Source organism: Marmota monax, unplaced genomic scaffold (genome assembly GCF_021218885.2).
Source record: "Marmota monax isolate L192 unplaced genomic scaffold, Marmota_monax_Labrador192_F-V1.1 WCK01_AAM20220418_F8-fsc00155, whole genome shotgun sequence".
Taxonomy (NCBI): Eukaryota; Metazoa; Chordata; class Mammalia; order Rodentia; family Sciuridae; genus Marmota; species Marmota monax.
In genome coordinates this window covers 1,193,842-1,215,285 of record NW_026694554.1, presented here as the reverse complement: position 1 = coordinate 1,215,285, position 21,444 = coordinate 1,193,842, and the positions used below count along the sequence as shown (strand labels likewise).

The 21,444-nt window shown below is 37.7% G+C and overlaps 1 protein-coding gene across 1 annotated transcript; it reads right to left on the bottom strand.

Moving 5' to 3' along the window:
- Positions 1–1,157: 1,157 nt before the first annotated feature.
- LOC124076869 (transmembrane protein 164-like) lies at positions 1,158–10,299 on the bottom strand. Its single transcript, XM_046420946.2, is given in 3 exon segments — positions 1,158–2,215; positions 2,218–2,745; positions 10,156–10,299. Coding segments are annotated over 3 exon segments (1,008 nt in total). The 3' UTR covers positions 1,158–1,879.
- Between the last annotated feature and the right edge of the window lie 11,145 nt (positions 10,300–21,444).

Below are 21,444 nucleotides of genomic sequence, written 5' to 3'. Positions count from 1 at the left end.
GGGCACCAAGACCTCACACATTTCCTCACTAGTCACTCCTACATATAGCAGCTTGATGGTGGGCAGGGTGAATCCAGCTGCTCAAGAGGTCCCTCTTCTGGAGAGTAACCCTACAGTGAGAGGCGCTAAGAAAAGCTTGGCCCCGCCTCCAAGATGGCAGGAAATGAAGGTTATGGATCACAAGGGGCTCATGGACTCTCAATGTTCTCCTCTGCTGCTCTCTGTGCTCTTGCCAGCAGGCATCTTGTGATGGATGGTCCCTCCTGGGGTTGCTTCCCTGGGTCTCAGCTTATTCAGAGATTCTCCTGCATGGCACTGCCTCCTAGAGGTCCATTGGCTAAAATCATGACCACCTTTGCCAGAAGTACAATCTAGGTCTAATACGAGAAAGCTTAAAATACTGGAACTGGCCCAGAGCAATGAGGATGTCTAGAGTGGTGAAGGGGAGGGGAGGCTTTCAGGAGCTTGCTTTTCTGTTCTTAAGCAGACCTGACCCTAGTAGGAGTCAGCAAGGTGTCAGCAGCCATGCAGCCACTTCTTGAGGTGCACGCACAACTGAGTGCAAGTCTGTCAAAAAAAGCTCCTCCTTTTGGAGCACTTGAACCCCTGGGGACGTATCCTTTGACAGCTCCCTTTTGACCTAGACATGGGCTTTTGAGAGGGCAGGGTGGGGAATTTGTGATACTTCCCACATTGAACAATTCAGCAGAGTCGGGCTGTACTGAAGAAACCTGGCCCTGGGGAAATAACACTGGCTGGAGTTTCAGCTTCCCAAACCAGGGTGAGGCCACACCCTGCAAACCCCAGAAAAGGATCTATAGGACCTTCCAGAAATAGGCCTTGATGCAATGGTTCTCCCAACTCAAGCATCCAAAAACAAACAAGTAAAACAACCCCAAGCCCCAACTCCAGCTCACTCTTCCTTGAAGCTGCCTAAGAGACAGAGACACAGAAACCAAAAGAGAGGACAAGAACGAGTTGAAGGGGCACTGGAGATTTGGATGGTATCTATTATCAACATGAATGTGGAGAGTGATTCAAATCACAGTTTTCTCAAGTTACCACTTCCATTGATTGATTTCTTAATTCCTGTGCTCACTTCTGATTGGGATGTGGGTCAGGTCTCAGCAGATTGCACAGGGTCCTGCCTGGCACTGTGTACATTTCTACCCTGTTTGCTGTGGACTCACCATCACCACAGTTCAATAGGCCCCTTGGTGGAATCTTGCCCTAAGGCTGGTAGTGCCCTCCACCCCTCCCCCAGGCAGCATCCTAGAGGGAGTGGCTGGGCAGCTCCCTGCTTTGAGTCATGGGACAGCAGTGGGAAGAATCTGGCCAGTTCTATTTTGCCCACTATGTGGGAAATCCCTTGGCTCTGGGCTTGCCGCTGGTATAGATAAAAGGCCTGAGTCCCCTTCCAGTGGGGGCTGTGCTGGAGACAAAGGGGGATCCCAGCAAGAGCATGGAGGTCCCTGGCAGTGGAGAAATGAAACACAACCTGATCTCACTGCTGTGATACTGCAAGAATTACTGCTTGTTGTTCCCTGCCTCTTCAACCAGCTGTTGTTAAAGCACCAACAAGCAGAGCAAGGGAGCCAGACTACCATCTCCCCACATAAGGCCACTCAGAGCAGGGAGACAGAGCCAAGGGGAGGAAGAAGGGAAGATCCAGGCCCACACCATGCCCCAGGCGCAAGGAGCTAACCTGGGGGGAGGAGCTGGGGAAGGAAGAGTGGTGGAAGAATAGGACAGAGGAGGAAAAAAGAAATACACCAACATCCTACTACCCTCTCCCATGATTTCATCAAGAACTGGGTGTTCTCCAAGTCAAGTCAGGACTTGCTTCCTTGGGGAGGAGGAAAAAAAAAAACAAGCACCTTCAGTCTATTTTCTTGGCTGGAAGCTGGAGAAAATCCAGCAGATATTTACACAAAGGCCCAGCCATGTATGAGAACAGGATGACCAGCTTCCCGTGGGTCATGGTCATGAAAGTCTGGTGTCCCGAGGCCCAGATGTGATACCAGGGGCCGTAGAATGGGTCTGAGATGGCCGGACACAGCATGTTGTTCAAATTCACTTTGGTGACCAGGCTGAGGATCTGTAGAATGCTGAAGTGACAAAAAAACATGAGGCCAGTTGAGAGAAGAGCCCACCGTAATCTGATGAGGGGCTGTGGGGTGTAAGTACCTCCTTTCCAAAGCTGGTAGATGGGCACCCACAATAGAGCATGACATGCTGAATGTAGTAAATCTCCAATTCAAAGGGAAGCAGCTGGGTATTTACCATAGGAAACAGCAACGCCAGAAGAGCCCCATTCAACATGTGCATCTGTAACTTGAAAACCACGATAGATCCCGGACTTGGAGGACAGGCCAGGAAGAAGATATGCATCATGGTGACCAGGTGACAGGAGTTGAACAGGTAGATGACGGTCTTGGTGGCGAACTTGAAGCCCAGCTCTTCCCCGAAGGTCAGGCACAGGGCTACTAAGAGCAGATTCTTGCTCAGGCTCTCCTTGCCTTCCTCTGGCTGCTGGGTCACCTGCTGTGGCTGGCTGCCCTGGCCACCCCTACCGTCCTCCATCTGCCTCAGGATGTGCCGCAGGGCCACCAGGATCTCCAACAGGGCCAGGGTCAGGAACACCACATTTTCCAGCAGCTGCTGCTGCCAAGAGAGGAAGGCGGCGTAGTCAGGGCCCCCGTTGCCTGCAAAACTGGAGTCCACATCCCCATAGAGCCCACTTTGCTAACTATTCTGCTACACTATTTAAGTCAATGGGAAGCCATTGAAGGGTCTTAAATGAAGAAGAAAGATGATTACACTGAACTTTTAAAAATGTCATCTTGGCAACTATGTGAAGAATTACTTGGAGAGGTCAAGGCAAGCAGTAGAAAGACCGGGAAAGAATATACTGGAGAAATCCCTGTGAGAGATGGTGACTTGGGTCCAACTGAAAATGGAAAGAAGTGAATTAATTCAAGATGTGTTTTAGAGCTAGCATAAGTAGATACAGAAATATTTTCCTGTTTTTATTTATGTATAAGAAAGCAATGACTTTTATTTTTATTGTGGTAAATGCATATAACAAAATTTATCATCTTAATCATTCTTGAACATACAGTTCAGGGATATTAAGTATATTCATTAGCTGATCTATGACCATATACTCCATCTCCAAAATGTATTCATCAGCCCCATTTCCCCACACCCATAGCCCCTAGTAACCATATTTCTTCCTCTGTCTCCATGAAATGGACTACTCTAAATATTTCATACAAATATCATTAGACATACAGTATGTGTATTTTTATTTCTCTTAGCATAATGTTCAGGTTGCAGCATATAGCAGAGTTTTTTTTTCTTTATTAACACAATGATATTCCCTTATATGGATAGAACACATTTTGTTGATCTATATAACCATCATTGAATATTGAATTGCTTCCACCTTTTGGTTATTGTAAATAATGCTGCTGTGAACATAGGTGTTAAAATGTCTGTTTGAGTCCCTAAATTATATTCTTTTGGATATGTATCTAATAGTAGAATTGTTGGATCACATAGATATCCCATGCTTTATTGTTTGCTTCTCTTGAAATAATCATACTGTTTTCCACCATTTTATATCACTGTCAGCAGAAAATCGGAGTTCTTATTTCTCCTTAACCTCAATAACACTTGTTTTGATTTTGTAATGATCTTGATGATGGTGACATGGTATCCCACAATAGTATTGCTATGGTTTGGATTTGGAATGTCTTTCCAAAACTTGTGTGTTGAAGACTAAGTCCCCACTGTATCATTGTCCAGAAGTAGAGTTTGGGGATTGGATCCCAAGGGTTCTGACCTCATCAGTGGATTAATTCATTGATAGCTGAATGAACTAGTGGGAGGTAGTGAAGAATGTAGGCAGGCAGGACAGAGTTGGAGGAATTGATCACTCAGGATGTGTCCTTGGGTTCTATATCTTGTCCCTGACCTCTTTATATTTCTTTATCTCTCTCCTTCTTTCCCCTTCTTTCTCCTTCTCTCTCCTTCCAAGCTGCCATAACTGACATCTTTCCTTCATCACACACTTCTAACACATTTCTGCCTTGGAACCAACTCATTATGAATTGAAACCATGAGCCAAAATAAATCTTTCCTCTTTTAAGTTGATCCTTTGTTCACAGTGATAAAAATTTAATACATAGATCACTGATTTTTATATTTATTTTATATCCTGTTACCATTCTGAATGTTGATATTTGTTGATTATCTTGGGTTTTCCTGATGTCTTATATGTAATCTACAAATACAAATTGGGTTACTATTTTTTTCTCTTTGGAGGACCCCTTTTAATAGTGCTATAATAACATACATATATATGCATGCATATAACATATATTATAATAATGCTTTTAATAGTGCTATAGAGTACTTACTATATGACCAGCAATATTCTAAGTACTACATGTAAATTAATTAGTGTAATTCTCACAAAAGTCCTAGGGGACAGGTGCAATGTTGTCCCCATTTCAGAGACTCTTAAAAACTCATCAAGGTTCAGGTCCCTTTTATGCATTCTAAGATTACTCTGGATTTTTTATGAAGAATGGATTATTGGTGGGTAAGAGTAGAAGCAGGGACACCAATTACAAAGCAGAAATAGAAAGTTCATGGTGGATATTGAGAGAAATGGTAGGAAATTAGGCTAGAGAGGTAGTCCGGGGTCAAATAAATTTTATAGGACTTTGGAGGCCATGATGCAGATGTGATTTGTACCCTGAGTTCAAGTAGAAGCCATTAGAAGGTTTTAAACAGGTAATGGGCACAATCTGATTAATCATTTTTAAAGATCAATTTGAAAGCTATGAAGAGAATCAGTGGAGAATGTGGAGGATAAAAGAGGGAAGAATAGTTAGAAAGCTAATGCAGTAGTTTAAGCAAGCTATGAAGGTAGAATGGTAATAGTGTTGTTGGAGAGATGGAAATATACATAAGAACTAATAAATCACAGAACCTATAGGACTTTACGATGGAATTCTGGAATAAGCCACAGGGTGCCATTGACTAAAATAAGGAAAATGGGGGAAATTAGTGAAGCCAAATGTTTGTATCTGGATGGTCAGACAATAAGTTAAATTATAATTCTCATAATAACATAGTGATATATTATCCCTATTTTAGAAATGAGGCTCTGATGATTTTAGAAATGAATGAAGTCAGATAATCAGCCTTACCCATTTAGTGAGTAGTAGAAACGGATCCAAACTCAAGTCTGTTAGACTATATAGGCCATGCTCATGTAGTCTAAATTACCCAGAATAAATGGATATTTTCATAGTAGTCAGTCTTTAGTAGAAAGTAGAAGCAGTGATACGGTGAAAGGGGAGGTACTAGGGAAGGAAATTAACCAAATTATGTTATGTGCATGAATAAGTATGTAACAACGAATTCTACCATTGTGTATAGTTATAATGCAACAATAAAAGGTAAACAATAAAAGAAAAAGAAAAAAAACTTTAGAATCTTTTTTTAGAGAAGCAATATGGTATGGTAGAGTGGAAGTAAAGAGGTCTCTTTGTTTGGCTTCTCCTAGCTGGAGGGATAATATAGATTTACCAGGAAATAATCTATGCTTAGGAAAGGGAAGCCACAGTAAAGAAGTAAGAATGTTCAGAAAAGATGTTTTGTTATAGAATCTAGGCATTTGGCGAAAAGTCTAAAAAGTTCACTCACAATCAAGGGCATTGTTTGGATTTGGTGTGCTGTAGGGGTGGTATACTACAGGCTTGGGTTTTGGTGAGTTACTTAATATGAATATCACATACACAACACATTAGCTCATTACCTAGAAGAGGGCTTGCTTAGTAGAATTAAGGAGACACAGAGTCATCCAGCTGGTTATAGTTTGGGTTAAGTCTCTGGTTTGTGAAACAGAGAGGAAGGGACATATCTGAGTAGCCTAAATTTTAATAGATCCTTAACATTCTTATTTTTCCACATTTTATTGATGAATTATAGTTGCACATAATGGTAGGATTTTATTGTTCCCTACTTTTCTTTTCCTTTTTATTCTCTAGCTTCCACATAAGAGAGAAAACTCACAACCCTTGACCTTCTGAGTTTATTTGCCTTAATATAATGTTCTCAAGTTTCATCCATTTTCCTGTAAATGACATAATTTCATTTTTCTTTATCGCTGAATAAAACTCCAGTGTGTGTATGTACCATATTTTCTTTATCCATTCAACCATTGATGGACACTTAGGCTGGTTCCGTAGTTTGGCTATTGTTAGAGTCTGTAAACAAGTCAGGATGGTGCCTGGCAAAATGCCAGAGGGAGTGGTTTGAGAAGTAACAAAAGTGAGCCATTAAGTGTGGAGATTCCTGATTGGTTGACTGATGTATCTAGTTTATGCTAATTAGATAAGCTGTGTGGAATGTATAAATACTGCTCCTGTCCTGCAATAAACGGCTTCCACTCCTGCTGTATCAATCTACACAAGTTCTTCGTCACCCCCCGGTTATTTTGCTGCAGCAGGACTGTGGCAGGCTATTATGAATTGTGCTGCTATAAACAAGGGCATGCACGTGTCAAAGTAGTATGATGATTTTAATTTTTTAAGATAAATACCGAGGAGTAGTATAGCTGAGTCATATGGTGGTTTCATGCTTATTCTTTTGAGGAACCTCTGTACTAATTTCCATACTGGTTATATTAATTTACAATCCCACCAACAGTGAGAAAGTGTTCTTTATTCTTCACATTTCTCCAGCACTTAAAATTGTTTGTATTCTTGATAATTGCTATTCTGACTGGTGTGAGAAGAAATATTGTTGGATTTTTTAAAAAATATTTTTAGTTGTAGATGGACACAACACATTTATTTTGTTTATTTAGTTTTTCTTATGTGGTGCTGGGTAATGAACCCCTTGCCTCACATGTGCTAGGCAAGCACTCTACCACTGTGCCACAACCCCAGCCCTTGGTGGAGTTTTGATCTGCATTTCCCTAATTGCTAATGTGTTGAACATTTTTTCATATATTTGTTGGATGTTATTACTTCTTCTTTTGAGAAATGTTTGTTTAATTTATTTCCTCATTTATTAATTGAGTTATTTGGCTTTTTGATGTTAAGTTTTATAGTTTTTATTCTAGATATTAATCCTCTGCCAGTAGAGTGGCTAGCAAAGATTTTCTCCTATTCTGTAGGTTCTCTCTTCACATTCTGAATTATTTCCTTTACATGCTGAAGATTTTTAACTTGATGCCATCCTATTTATTAACGCTTGGCATTATTTCTTAAACTTTAGAGGGTCCTATTCAGAAAGTAATTGCCTATATCTATGTTTTGGAGGGTTAACCCAATGTTTTCTTATTGGAGTTGCATAATTTCTGGCCTAACTCCTAGGTCTTTGATCCACTTTGAGTTGATTTTTGTGCAGGGTGAGAGATAAAGGTTTAGTCTCATTCTACATATGGATAAACAGCTATCCCAGCACCATCTGTTAAAAAGACTGTCTTTTCTCTAATGTAAGTTTTAGGTACCTTTGTCAAGAATCAGATGACTGTATCTGTGTGTAGATTCTTGACATTCTTGAGAATTATGTCTTGAGATATTTGCAGATTCCCAAATTGATGAATTCCACTACAGCATATAATGTCTCCATAAAATATGGTGAAATACGACTGTAAATTTTTATAAAACCATTTGGGTCTTTAATAATCTAATAACTACTGGTCTAAAGTAGCAATAAAGCTCTTAAAATAAATTATAAGTCACCACACTCTTACAGTTTCACTTATATTGCTATTGCGTGCAAACTGGCATTTTTATACTCATTGTGACATTTCTTTTTGTTTGTTTTTTCATCTTTTAAATTTGTTTTCATTTGTTCTTTTTAGAGATACATAACAGTAGAATGTATTTTGACATACATACATGGAGTATAACTTATTCTAATTAGGATTTCATTCTTGTGGTTATACATGATATGGAGTTTCACTATTAGTGTGTTCATATATGAACATAGGAAAGTATGTCAGATTTATTCTACTGCCTTTCTTATACCCATCCCCTCTCCTTTCCCTTCATTTCCTTTTGTCTAATCCAGTGAACTTCTGTTCTTCCTTCCCCTCCCTTTTTGTATCCATGTATCAAAGAGAATATTCAGCCCTTCATTTGGCAGGGGGTGGATTAGCTTATTTCACTTAGCATGATAGTCTCCAGTTCCATCCATTTACCACATATGCCATAATATCATTCTTATTTATGTCTGAGCAATATTCCATTGTGTATACATACCACATTTTTTATCCATTCATCTGTTGAAGGACATCTAGTTTGGTTCCATAGCTTGGCTATTTTGAATTGAGCTGCCATAAATATTGATGTGGCTGCCTCATTATAGTAGGCTGATTTTAAGTCCTTTGGGTATAAACCGAGGAGTGGGATAATTGGGTCAAATGGTGATTCCCTTCCAAGTTTTCTAGAGGATCTTCATTCTGTTTTCCATAGTGGTTTCACTGACATTGTACATATTTTGTACAGTGTTTCTATAAGAAAATTAATTCTTCCTCTCCCACTCCAATTCCTAAAACTCATTAGATCACCCATTTTTAGTAGAGAACAACAAAGCCATGTTAAGATGCAGGCACTTAAATAAAATTATGTGTGTTTAAGGTGGTCCATTTGGTTCACTTACTAGCTAAGTAACTCACCTTCATACATTAGTCACAGAGAGTACGTGGTACAATTTTAATGCTTCTGAACACTGAGAAATGACAACATGTCCTGAACCTTTGGCAATACTTGGGAATAACTTCAACTGAATTCCAAACATGTGGATGTTTAGTAAAGTTTGGTAATACACTAACCCTGTGTCATCTAGTTAAGTCTACTGGTCCAATCGCTACATACTGAATAATCATAATTAATCATTTGGGTCTGTTTTGCTTTTAAGGACCAAATACTTTGTAAAATGGGGTTGTGTATAACCATGAAAGTGTTCTACATTTTATATAGATTTGCTCTATTGTATCCATAAAAATCCTATGTCAGTAATTTGGCCACCCACTCAACATCTGGCAACTTCTGGAGACATTATTGCATTACATAAATTGGGGAATTGTGATACTAGCATCAAATAGGTAGAAGGCAGGGATGTTGTCAAATACCCTAGAATGCATATGACAGCCCCCTACAACAAATAATTATAGAACCTCAAATGTCAATACTGTTAAGGTTGAGAAACTCTGCCCTTCTTAAAGAATTAACTAATTAGGGAGAGGCCACTTTTAATTTTCCCCACTGTGATTAATTTTATATGTCAACTAGACTAGGTCACAAAATGTTCAGATAGCTGGTTAAACATTATTATTGGGTGTATCTGTGAGGATGTTTCTGGATAATATTAACAGTTGAATTGGTGAAGAAAGTAATACAGATGACCCTCTTCAGTGTGGAGGGAATCATGTTGTCTGCTTAGGGCCTTAATAAAACAAACAGGCAAAAGAAGAATTGACTTTGACTGCTTGAGTTGGGGCATTGATCTTCTCCTTCTCTCTATGCTCCTTATTCTCAGACTGTCAGACCCTAACTGGGATTTACCTTTTTGGCTCTTTGGTTTTCAGGACTTTGAACTACACAACCAGCTTTTTTGGGTATCCAATTTGTAGATAGCATACTGGGACAGTTTAGCCACTGTAATCACACATGTCAATACCTTACAATAAATCATTTCATATATATGTATGTAGGAGTGTGTACGTGTGTGCAAGGATCTCATATTGGTTTTGTTTCTTCAGAGAACCCTAAGTACACGCAGCAAAAGCTATGCTTTGTCTTCAGATTTTGGTTAATTGCTCCTGATTTTCTGTCCTATGTTTAAGAAAATCTATAGTCCCTAGAGTAAAGGATGAGACATCTTTCTATCCATAACGGCACTTATATATATGCATTTACTGGATTATTTCTTAGTTATAATGGATAATAAAATGAACATATAATTTCCCCTTATAGGATCATAGCATTTTCATTTTAGTGAAGCACACAGACAAGCAGGCAGATGGTTACCATGCTAAATGGTAGGTGCTATGATGTCAAAAGTCTTGGTTTTCTGGGAGGATACTATGTACCTCTTAAGACTAGTTATTTGGGGAAAACTCACCTTACAAGTGTCATTTACCGTTTTGTTGAGCATATGACTGAGACAACTGATTATCTGCTCACCTATTTCTTGATTCAGCTGTTTCTTATAGGTAAGGTGGATGGGGTAATGGAAGAAGATGGTGCAGAGTGAAGTGTGGGGCATCTTTCTAGAGGAAGTGACATCTAAGCAGAAATTTCAGGCAAGAAATTTACTATGTGTAAATGGAGAAGGAAGGTATTCCAGGTTAAAAGGAAAGTATATGTGAGAGCCTGGAGCATTAGTTACCCTTAGAGAAATGAATTGGTGGACTGTGAATTGTGAGCTACTTTGAATTCAGGTTAGTGGATAAGAAGAACAAAGATTAGAGGGTGAGACTCATCAGGATCACCTCTCTAATTCTGAAATCACCTTCCTTTTTTTGTTCTTCTTGCGTATGTTGTATAAATAATAATCACTCATTGTTAAATTTTTTTTGAAGTATGTGAAATGATATCTCCCTTGATCGCCATTAATTTACTTTTCCAAAGATAGTCAGTGTTAATAGTGTGTATCATGACAGCCTTACATTTACATCCTTTTTAATGACTTTACATTCACATATTGTATGTAGTCCTGTGGGTTTTCAATAATAAATTGTATCATGTCATAGATATAGTTATTAATATTGATGTAGATACAGATCTCATCCCTTTCATTTTGCAAAATTTTTTGGATACTCTTTACATAAAGATATATGGATCTACCTTGGTTTTTTAATGTTTTCTTAGTTTTCCATTGTATGAATATGGTATAATTTATTGGGTCTTTTACTTCACCACAGTTCCCCCAATTATAGATGCCTCTTCTGCAAAGGTGACTGGGCAGTGGACTGCACATTGAGAAGTTAGTGGGCTGTAGGATGATGAGGGGAATAATGAGAACAGTTTAGCTGAGGCTTACATACAGATCATCTGCATCTGAAACCTTTCCTAAATCATCACCCACTTCCCAAAGCATCTTGCCTTCCCATTTCTACAAAAATTCTTTAGGCTGCAAGTTTTTGTCTGTTTTGTCCCTCAAAAATTTCTTTGATGTTCACCTTAATGTGATTTCATTTGGACTAATGTATCTAAAAGAGAGAAAGGTAGAGAAGCACCCAATGTGATTTTCCCCAGAATCTGCCCATTCCACTTTTACATCTATGCTTTCAGAGGGAACACAATCAGTTGCTTTTAGGTGTAATTTAAATTATAATTAGGGGCTGGGGTAGTGGCTCAGTGGTAGAGTGCTTGCCCACCACATGCAAGGCCCTGGGTTCCATCTTCAGAACCACATAAAAATAAATAAAATAAAGGCATTGTGTCCAACTGCAACTAAAAATAATTTTTGAAAAAATGATAATTAGACTTTTAGAAATATAACTAATGTAGAAAAAGGAACTTGAGAAATTCATAAAACCAAGTAAAATGCAGTTAACAGGAAGCAGAAAGTGGAGGCACCTGACTGTGCAAGCTGACAGTAAAATAACATATGTTTGAAGGGCCTCAGGCTCAGAAAGATTCATTCGAATTGTTAACTATGTTTTTTTTTTTATCCCTGCCTTCTCGAATTTTATTGGTATATGTTTATAGGATCAAGAATTTAGGCAGTCTGAATTACTGTTTAAAAAGTACCTGAATATTTTTACTTTACAATTTTTGCAAGAAGGGAATCATCTTCATGCCTCCAGAAGATCATGAAGCACAGTGGAAATCAGTTTTTGTTCTTTTTCAACCAGAAATGGTATGGACTAAAGTATATGTTATCATTTGAAAGGTAGATGGTTCAAGATGGTAGATAGAGGTGATGGACAAGAGATAAGAACACAAGGAGCTGGTCTAGGGTAATTGCTGAGAGAGTTCAGGAAAAGGAAAAGGGGAAGCCTAACTAGAACAGAAAATGAGGCAGAAACCAAGAGAGGGCTCAATAAAGCCAGTTAGGAATAGGAATAAAGAAACATAAGGATGATTTAAATAGACCAGATCCAATTGACCAGGTTGAGTGTTAAGGGAACATGATTGACAAGAAAGTGCCAGTGTTGAAAAGTTACAATGCGGAAAGGAGTTGTACCAAAATTGCCTAATCTTAGGTAGGAAGAAAGCTGAAGATCCTACCAGTAATGAAGTGGGAAGAACTTTTATTTTAGTGGGGCAGATTAAGGGACACTGGGTACAGCATAGCAATAGGTTATCAATTCTCAGGCATAAAGCACTTTGGTCCACATTCTTTCCAGTCTACTCAGTATTTATCCATCCTTATGTAGAATTTTCAGTCTAGGGCAATTTGTACAGAAATTAAGATGGCTCAACTGATGATTTTTCAACTTTACAGTAGTATGAAAGCAATATATTCAGTAGAAATCATACTTAAAATTTCGAATTTTAATCTTTCCCACACTGGTGATATGCAGTATGACCCTCTCTTGTGATGCTGGCAGCAGCAGTGAGCCACAGCCCCCAGTCTGCCTTATGATCATGAGGGGAAGCAACCAGTACTTCATAGTGTACCATTTTGCTAAACTGTGATTGATGTTCTGTAAGTTAGGTTATTAAAAGCATTTTTGCTTATAATATTTTCAACTTGTAATGAGTTTATCAGGATGTAACTACATTATAAGTGGAGGAGCATCAGTCGTTCATGTTCTCCAGAAGCATTCATTGCTTCAAAGGGGAGGAATAGTTGTTGACATGGCAAGAAAAGAGAAAATTCAACTTGTCATGGATATAAAGTATGGTTCCTGAGTTCTGGTTCCTGCTGTGGTTCCTGAGTATGTATTGTGCTTATAACAAGAATGTGAGACTTAACAATGGCTCAGAAGTCAATGAAAAGGTCTTCTAGTTCCTGAAGAGATAGATTAATATGAGCATGCAGATACCCATTCTTTTCAAGCATCTCTTGTGTATAGGCTCCTCACTGGAAGGCCATATGTTTGCTTATTATTCATAATTGAATTCATTCTACTAAACTACTTCATTCCATTATACTTTCTGGAGAGTCCAGACTTTACTTGGGACAGTGGTTTCTAACTTTTATTTTTTTATTTTTTTTAATTGTGATTATTTTTTATTCTTTACAAAGTGTGAACAGTGTGTTTGGGAATGCAGAAAAGATTGAGAAACAGTTCATCTTCATCCAGAAGAATTGAGCTATAAGTGCAACAGAACAAAGAACACACATCAAGTCCCAAAACCATAAGAAAAAAATGCCTTGGACTAATGTAGCTGTTTCCTTTTGTGAATTACAAAGCCTATTCTACAATTAAAGTCCCTTTAAACCATAAGCTCCTCAAAGGCAGGAATAGGAAGAGAAGAGTTTTGTACTCTAGCCAGTACAGAGTCATTTGTACATAGGCGCTTATTAATTAATTACTGTCTGATGTAAGTGTCACAGCCAGTAGGAGATTCTAGAGGACAGTAATGCATTTCTATGCATAGTTCATTGCTCTCTAACCACAAAATTATACTGATGTTTTAAATTGGTGGGATTTGAATGGAATAGTTAAAAATCAGTACATTATTAAAGAAGTTACTAAGCTTTTGAAAATCAAAGTATAATGAATTATTGTACTTTATTAAGAAACAAATTTTCCTACTGAGTTGCTCCATGAATTTAATATGGGTATGTTCAGTAGTCTTATTAAATAATTTTATCATGAAATAGTTCATGCAAAGAGAGGGATTGATATGTTAACAACACAGTATTCAGTGCAATATTCAGGTTTTTAAATTACTAATATTTTCCATCATTGGCTTTAAAAAATAAAACAATATAGATACAACTAAATTTGCCTCTATGTTCTCTGATATAAATCCTTCCCTCGCCTCAGGGATCCTTGCTTTCTGGAATTGTTTGTTGTTCTCATGTTTTGATGTTTGCATGTTTGTGGAAGTACGTGCGCATGTGCACACACACTTGTTTCTAAAAGATATGTGCAATATTTTATGCATTTTATAATTTGTATAAATTATTTCATAGTTACATATCCTGCAACTAGCTTTTTTCATTCAATGTTGCTTTTGAGATTGTCAGTATAGATATGTGTAATTTTGCTTCATTCAATCATTCAATGACTTAGATAGGCACTGAAAATCTACTATATTCCAGGCAACATTTGAGGAGAGAAGGACATCCAGCCAACTGAACAGACCAAGTGGCTGTACCATGTAGCTTACTTCTTGGGGAATTGATTTCAGTGGATGCACTCTTTTTTCTATGTATGCTTCCAAGTTGTATAGTTCAATGAATAATCTTAAATATTAGTACCTGTGTACTTGTCTGTGAGGAGAAATACAAAGGGTGAAATACTGGATTTATAGTTCAGGCATATCTTTAATTTTATTACATAAATTCATATTGTTAAGTAAAGTGATTGAGCTGAATTTACACATCTAACATGGCTGCAAGTCAGCACCCAATGACATTCACATTCTCAATATACTGGTCCTGTCAAACTTCTTAGCATTTGCCTGCAGATGGGTGTGTGATGGTACTTTCCTTCTATTTTACATGTGATTACATGTGATGTTGACCATTCCGCATGTAATTATGGCTTCTAGGATTTCTCTTTCATGGATTATGCAATCAAATATATTGTCTGTTTTTATATTGGGTTAGTTGTCTTTTCCTTTTTGTTGTTTATAAGTGTTTATAAGTGTTTATGCACTCCACTGGGATTACAGGCCTGTGCTACTACCCCCAGGAACTCTAGAAATTAATTTATTCTGGGCCATAAGGGTTCCACTAGCCTTACATACTTTTTTTTTCTTTTCTTTTTTTTTAATTTTTTTATTGTTGGTTGTTCAAAACATTACATAGTTCTTGATATATCATATTTCACACTTTGATTCAAGTGGGTTATGAACTCCCATTTTTACCCCGTATACAGATTGCAGAATCACATCAGTTACACATCCATTGATTTACATATTGCCATACTAGTGTCTGTTGTATTCTGCTGCCTTTCCTATCCTCAACTAACCCCCCTCCCCTCCCCACCCCTCCCCTCTTCTCTCTCTACCCCCTCTACTGTCATTCATTTCTCCCCCTTGTATTATATTTCCCTTTCCCCTCACTTCCTCTTGTAAGTAATTTTGTATAACCCTGAGGGTCTCCTTCCATTTCCATGCAATTTCCCCTATCTCTCCCTTTCCCTCCCACCTCTCATCCCAGTTTAATGTTAATCTTCTTCTCATGCTCTTCCTCCCTACTCTGTTCTTAGTTACTCTCCTTATATCAAAGAAGACATTTGGCATTTGTTTTTTAGGGATTGGCTAGCTTCACTTAGCATAATCTGCTCTAATGCCATCCATTTCCCTGCAAATTCTATGATTTTGTCATTTTTTAATGCAGAGTAATACTCCATTGTGTATAAATGCCACATTTTTTTTTTATCCATTCGTCTATTGAAGGGCATCTAGGTTGGTTCCACAGTCTTGCTATTGTGAATTGTGCTGCTATGAACATCGATGTAGCAGTATCCCTGTAGCATGCTCTTTTTAGGTCTTTAGGGAATAGACCAAGAAGGGGAATAGCTGGGTCAAATGGTGGCTCCATTCCCAGCTTTCCAAGAAATCTCCATACTGCTTTCCAAATTGGCTGCACCAATTTGAAGTCCCACCAGCAATGTACAAGTGTACCCTTTTCCCCACATCCTCGCCAGCACTTGTTGCTGTTTGACTTCCTAATGGCTGCCAATCTTACTGGAGTGAGATGGTATCTTAGGGTGGTTTTGATTTGAATTTCTCTGACTGCTAGAGATGCTGAGCATTTTTCATGTACTTGTTGATTGATTGTATGTCCTCCTCTGAGAAGTGTTTGTTCAGGTCCTTGGCCCATTTGTTGATTGGGTTATTTGTTCTCTTATTGTCTAATTTTTTGAGTTCTTCGTATACTCTGGATATTAGGGCTCTATCTGAAGTGTGAGGAGTAAAGATTTGTTCCCAGGATATAGGCTCCCTATTTACCTCTCTTATTGTTTCTTTTGCTGAGAAAAAACTTTTTAGTTTAAGTAAGTCCCATTTGTTGATTCTAGTTATTAACTTTTGTGCTATGGGTGTCCTATTGAGGAATTTGGAGCCCGACCCCACAGTATGTAGATCGTAGCCAACTTTTTCTTCTATCAGACGGCGTGTCTCTGATTTGATATCAAGCTCCTTGATCCATTTTGAATTAACTTTTGTGCATGGCGAGAGAAAGGGATTCAGTTTCATTTTGTTGCATATGGATTTCCAGTTTTCCCAGCACCATTTGTTGAAGATGCTATCCTTCCTCCATTTCATGCTTTTAGCCTCTTTATCAAATATAAGATAGTTGTAGTTTTGTGGATTGGTTTCTGTGTCCTCTATTCTGTACCATTGGTCTACCCGCCTGTTTTGGTACCAGTACCATGCTGTTTTTGTTACTATTGCTCTGTAGTATATCTAACTTTTATTTTTAATAGTACTTTTCTTTCTAATTAAATAGAATCTTCCGAAGAGCTATAACATATAAACATGAGTTAGCATAATTTAAGTTCAAATTTATACTATTTACTTGTAGAGTGTAATCAGTACATGAATGAAATTTTCATAAACCTTTAAAGTAGGGGGTTCTGAGTGACCATTGTATTCTTACATTCAGTTTCAGTGCCTAATTTATTTTTCTATAAGGTTTTGGTTGCATAACATGCAGACATTCCTGATTCACACAGATAATTTGCAAATAGAAACAATGTTTTGGATAGCTCAACTTGTAATCTCAGGGGACACTTGAATTAAATAGAGGTGGTAGAAATAGCTATCAATCAAGGTCTGTACCAAAAACTAATACACCTGACAGCACAAATTAACATTGTATTGATTTCAGTATGTTAAAATTTGTCATATTTTCATTCCAGGTCAGCATATTATTATTTTAGTGTATTTTGAAAAAAATATATAATTATTTTAATTCAAATTGAATGCTTTCAGAGACACCATACCTTTTTGAAAACTCTTAGATATGTTTGAACTTCAATTGTAAAGTCCCTACACTAATGAGGTGACTGCTCTGGGAATAGTATTGTGAGACATTTGGACAGAGAATGGAATCAAAGGAAAAGTATAACTTTTAAGAAAATGGTATTCTCAATCAAGCTGATGATCATGTAAGCAAATTTTATCACAAAGATAATCAGTTTTTTGGATGATGCAACAATCGAAACCTGGCTATCAGTATTTGAGATAGGGTAATCAGCATAGTAGGTCCTTGATTGAAGAGCATAGAAGAGGCTACTTCAAAAACTTTGTTGCCTTTCTCTCTTTTCTCTTTGGATATGTATTTCTCACCACAATACTTGGCATATAGTACATTACCAAATATCAATTGAATGAATGGAAAAGGAATATGAGAGGTGATGTAGTTGAAGAGTTTACAGTGGCAAGATAGCCTTTAGGAGTATGTTGTTCTCAGATGCCATAAAGATGCTGTCTTAGTACATTCAGGCTGCTATAACAAGATACCTTAAACTGGGTAGCTTACAAACTATAGAAATTTACTTTTCATACCGCTGAAGAGAAAGTCCAAGATTAAGGCTCTAGCAGAGTTGTTATCTGGTGGGAGCCACTTCTTTGTTCATATATAAATCTTTCTCATTGTGTACTCAAATGGTGAAAGGGGATGAGGGTATTTCTCAGGTCTCTTTTATAAGGGCTATACCCCCATGGCCTAATCACTTCCCAAGGTCCCACCTTCTAATACTACCTCTTCAGGGATTATAATTCCAACATATCAATTTTTCAAGGGTCAAAAAATATTGAGAACATAGAAGAATGTGCCTTGTATATAATACAAGTCCCATTTATGTTTATTCAATGGATGTAGACCTTTATACTTGGAAACCAGGGCCTGAAAAAAATTTTGCCCAACCTCTTGCCTTGACATTTGTCTTCATCATCTTGCCTTTCCCCTATACAGTGAGGTTTCTTAGAAGGAATGACTCAACCTATGACTCTGGCTATTGCAGTACTAATTAACAGATTTCCTCCCACCTGTGAGTTCTAGGCCTTTCAGAAAGAATATCCCAATGAGTTATCATCTTCTCTTGTCTGCTTGATATTAGTTCCAAGCTTAATTGCTTCTGATATTGCCTTTTCTATTTTCTAGGTGCAACCTAGTCTTAGCAAGTTGCATACCCATCAACATATACTCCAACATATACATCAAGCCCACTCTCATGTAATAACTCATGTAGTGCCTTTCTTTGTATTACTCCTTTCTTTATATCCTGCTGTTTCTCTTGAGTTTGCCAAATGTGGAACAGTGTGGATAAACTAAAAAAATAGGTCACATTTATTTTAGCATTTACTTTGTGATAAACACTGAATTAAGTGTTTCATATGCTTTATCTCAATTTTCATTAAAAAACAATATGGTAGATATTATATTTTCCCCATTTTATGGCATAGAAAAATAAAGTCCATCAAGGAATATTTAACTTCTCCAAGGTCACACAAATTGTTATTGTGAGAACCAAGATCTGTATCTAAACCCAGATTTTCAAACTGCTTCTTATTTTCTATCCCTACAAAATAGCTTTTTGAAAGGAAGTATATTATTAACAAATAAGTCATTGTTTCAGATTTCACCTGGAGTCCAACTTATATACAGCCATATGAAATTGATATTGGGTCCCTCTCTTTTACATCTCTGCTGCTATTTATAAAGACAAGAATGATTTAATTTCTTATGTTCTTTTAGCAAATTTGTAGAATAACATTAGCTGTCTTAGTCTATTTAGGATGCTACAACAAAATATCTTACAGTAGATAATTTATAAATAGCATACATTTATTGTTCACAGTTCTAGAGACTGGGAAACCCCATATTGGGGCACCAGCAGTTTCAGTATCTCCTGTGAACTTACTTTCTGCTTTAAAAATAGTGACTTTTAGCTGTGTCCTCACATGGTAAAGAAGGCAATGAACTCCCTTGTTCTCTTATATAATAGAACTAATCACCTTCCAAAAGTCTCTTCCTTTTAATACTATAGCATTGGGAATAAATTTTGACTTATTAATTTTGATGAACACAAACAATCAGATCATAGAAATGGTTCTTTTTGTGTCAGGAATGGTGAATATAAGGGGCATTAAGATGGGCAAAAGCCTGTTCCAGAGTTACATATCAAATATGTGGTCTAAGCAAGAATAGAACCTGAGTTGTCAATCCTAGCCCACCTACATTCACAAGCTATAAATGCATTTGAGAATTCAGTGTTACACTGAAAAAAAATAAGTGAAACCTGTTTTTTTCCTGCCAATGTCTCCCAATAAATATTTTCTTAGCAAAAATTGTTTTTGAAACCATAAACTGTTTATTTCTATTCTCCATGGAATTTTGTGTGCATTTTATTCTCCTCTCCAGATTGAACTCTCCTATCTGCCTCTATCTCTTCTTTCCTAGTCTGGACTATTTTGTGCTAATACTCTTGACATTTAGTGAGCACCCTGAGGTACTCTTCCCTTTCCAGTCATGGAATAAGAATCACCAGGTTTGTGGCCTGTATGTTTGGCATTTAATATTGCTGTGTGAATGTGGTGCTTGCTTATGGCTCTTAGAGGTGGCACAATTATGTCTCTTGAGGTAGTCTAGAGAATCTCTGTCAGGACCATGGATGGTAGTAACAGAATATGAAGACAGACTGGAAGCTATTATCAGGAAAGAAAAAAAATGTGTAAAAGTTTAAGTCAGTAACTGAGTGGGTAATGCTTTTGCGCATGTATGGGAACCTTATCCAAAAAACCTGAGGAAGGAGAGCTCAAAATAATTAATTCCAGCCAGGCACAATGGTTCACTCCATTAATCCCAGTGGCTCAGGGGGCTGAGCCAGGAGGATTGCAAATACAGAGCCAGCCTCAGCAAAAATGAGATGCTAAGCAATTCAGTGAGACCCTGTCCCTAAATAAAATACAAAATAGGGCTGGGGATGTGGGATGTGGTTCAGTGATTGAGTACCTCTGAATTCAATCCCCAGTAACCTCCCAAGAAAAAAAAATAATTCCTGGATTATCTGATGCTGGCTTCCCCCAAACCCATTAAGAATCAGTATATTTTTTACAGGAGTGTGATGCTGCTTCTGTATAGGATAAAAAATAATTAATATCAATTGAATATAATTTAACACTATATACTATATACTATAACACTATATACTGTTAAGGTTTATTAATTTGTATATTCTACACATAGCCTCTGTGGAGTCAGTGCTATTATCATCATCTCTACTTTCATTTAGAGGAACTGAGGCAAAAGGTGAATTGGTAGCTTGGTCAGGATCATGTAGTTAGTAGTGGAAGTGGGGCTTGAGTTAAAGCAGTCTGACTCCAGGGTCCACCTCTTTCACTATTTTGCTGTACTGCATTTCAGAAGCATGATCACTTTGATGACATCCAATAGAGTATCTTAGTCTGTTTGGGCTGCCATAAAAGTTACAATAGACTAAGGAGATAATAAACAACAGAAATTAATTTCTTACAGTTCTGGAGAATAGAATATTCAAGACTGGAAAATTTGGTATCTGATAAGGGCCCATTTCCTGATACATAGACAATCATCTTCTTGCTATGTCCTCGCAGGGCAGAATGGATGAGAGAGTTCTATGGGGACCCTATTATAAGGGCACTAATCTAATTCATATCTATAGCATAAGGAAGAAGATAAAATTGGGTTCAGGCTTCTATTGTAGGCCTGTTTTACTCTAAACTTCCTTAAATTCCTTTTGTTACCAGGGTCCTATGCCAGAGACCTGACACTGGGGGTCCAACAAATAGAGTCCAGTCATTTTCCCTCAAAAATTCAAATAGAAAAAGTAATAGTGAAAAGCAGGATAGGAACTTTAATCAATCTGGCCATATTTGGAAGAAAAAGGGACCAGTGTTTTCAGCCATGCTTCGATGGGCTTACAATGATTTTGAGGTTTTATAGAAAGGGGAGTGATGGCAAATTTGGGAATTTGCACAACTGAAGGGTTTGCACAGCCACCGAAGCAGTTGATCTCAATTGGGCATAGTGTGATCATTTATTATCCTGACCACCACCAATCCTGAGATAACAATGGACCACACTCATTAGTTGAGGGGATTGTGTTAAGATTGTGTGTGACAAGAAAGTTACTACTTCCTGGGGAGGTAGTTTCAACTCATTTCAAGATGTTTATTGATTAGACCTGTTGTTCCTAGAATCCCTGATGACTCAGAACAAAGGAGACAGATGCAAAATGGAGGTAGAGGTACAGACAGAAGGGGCCCAACTCATTGTTTCATTTTTGGAAGG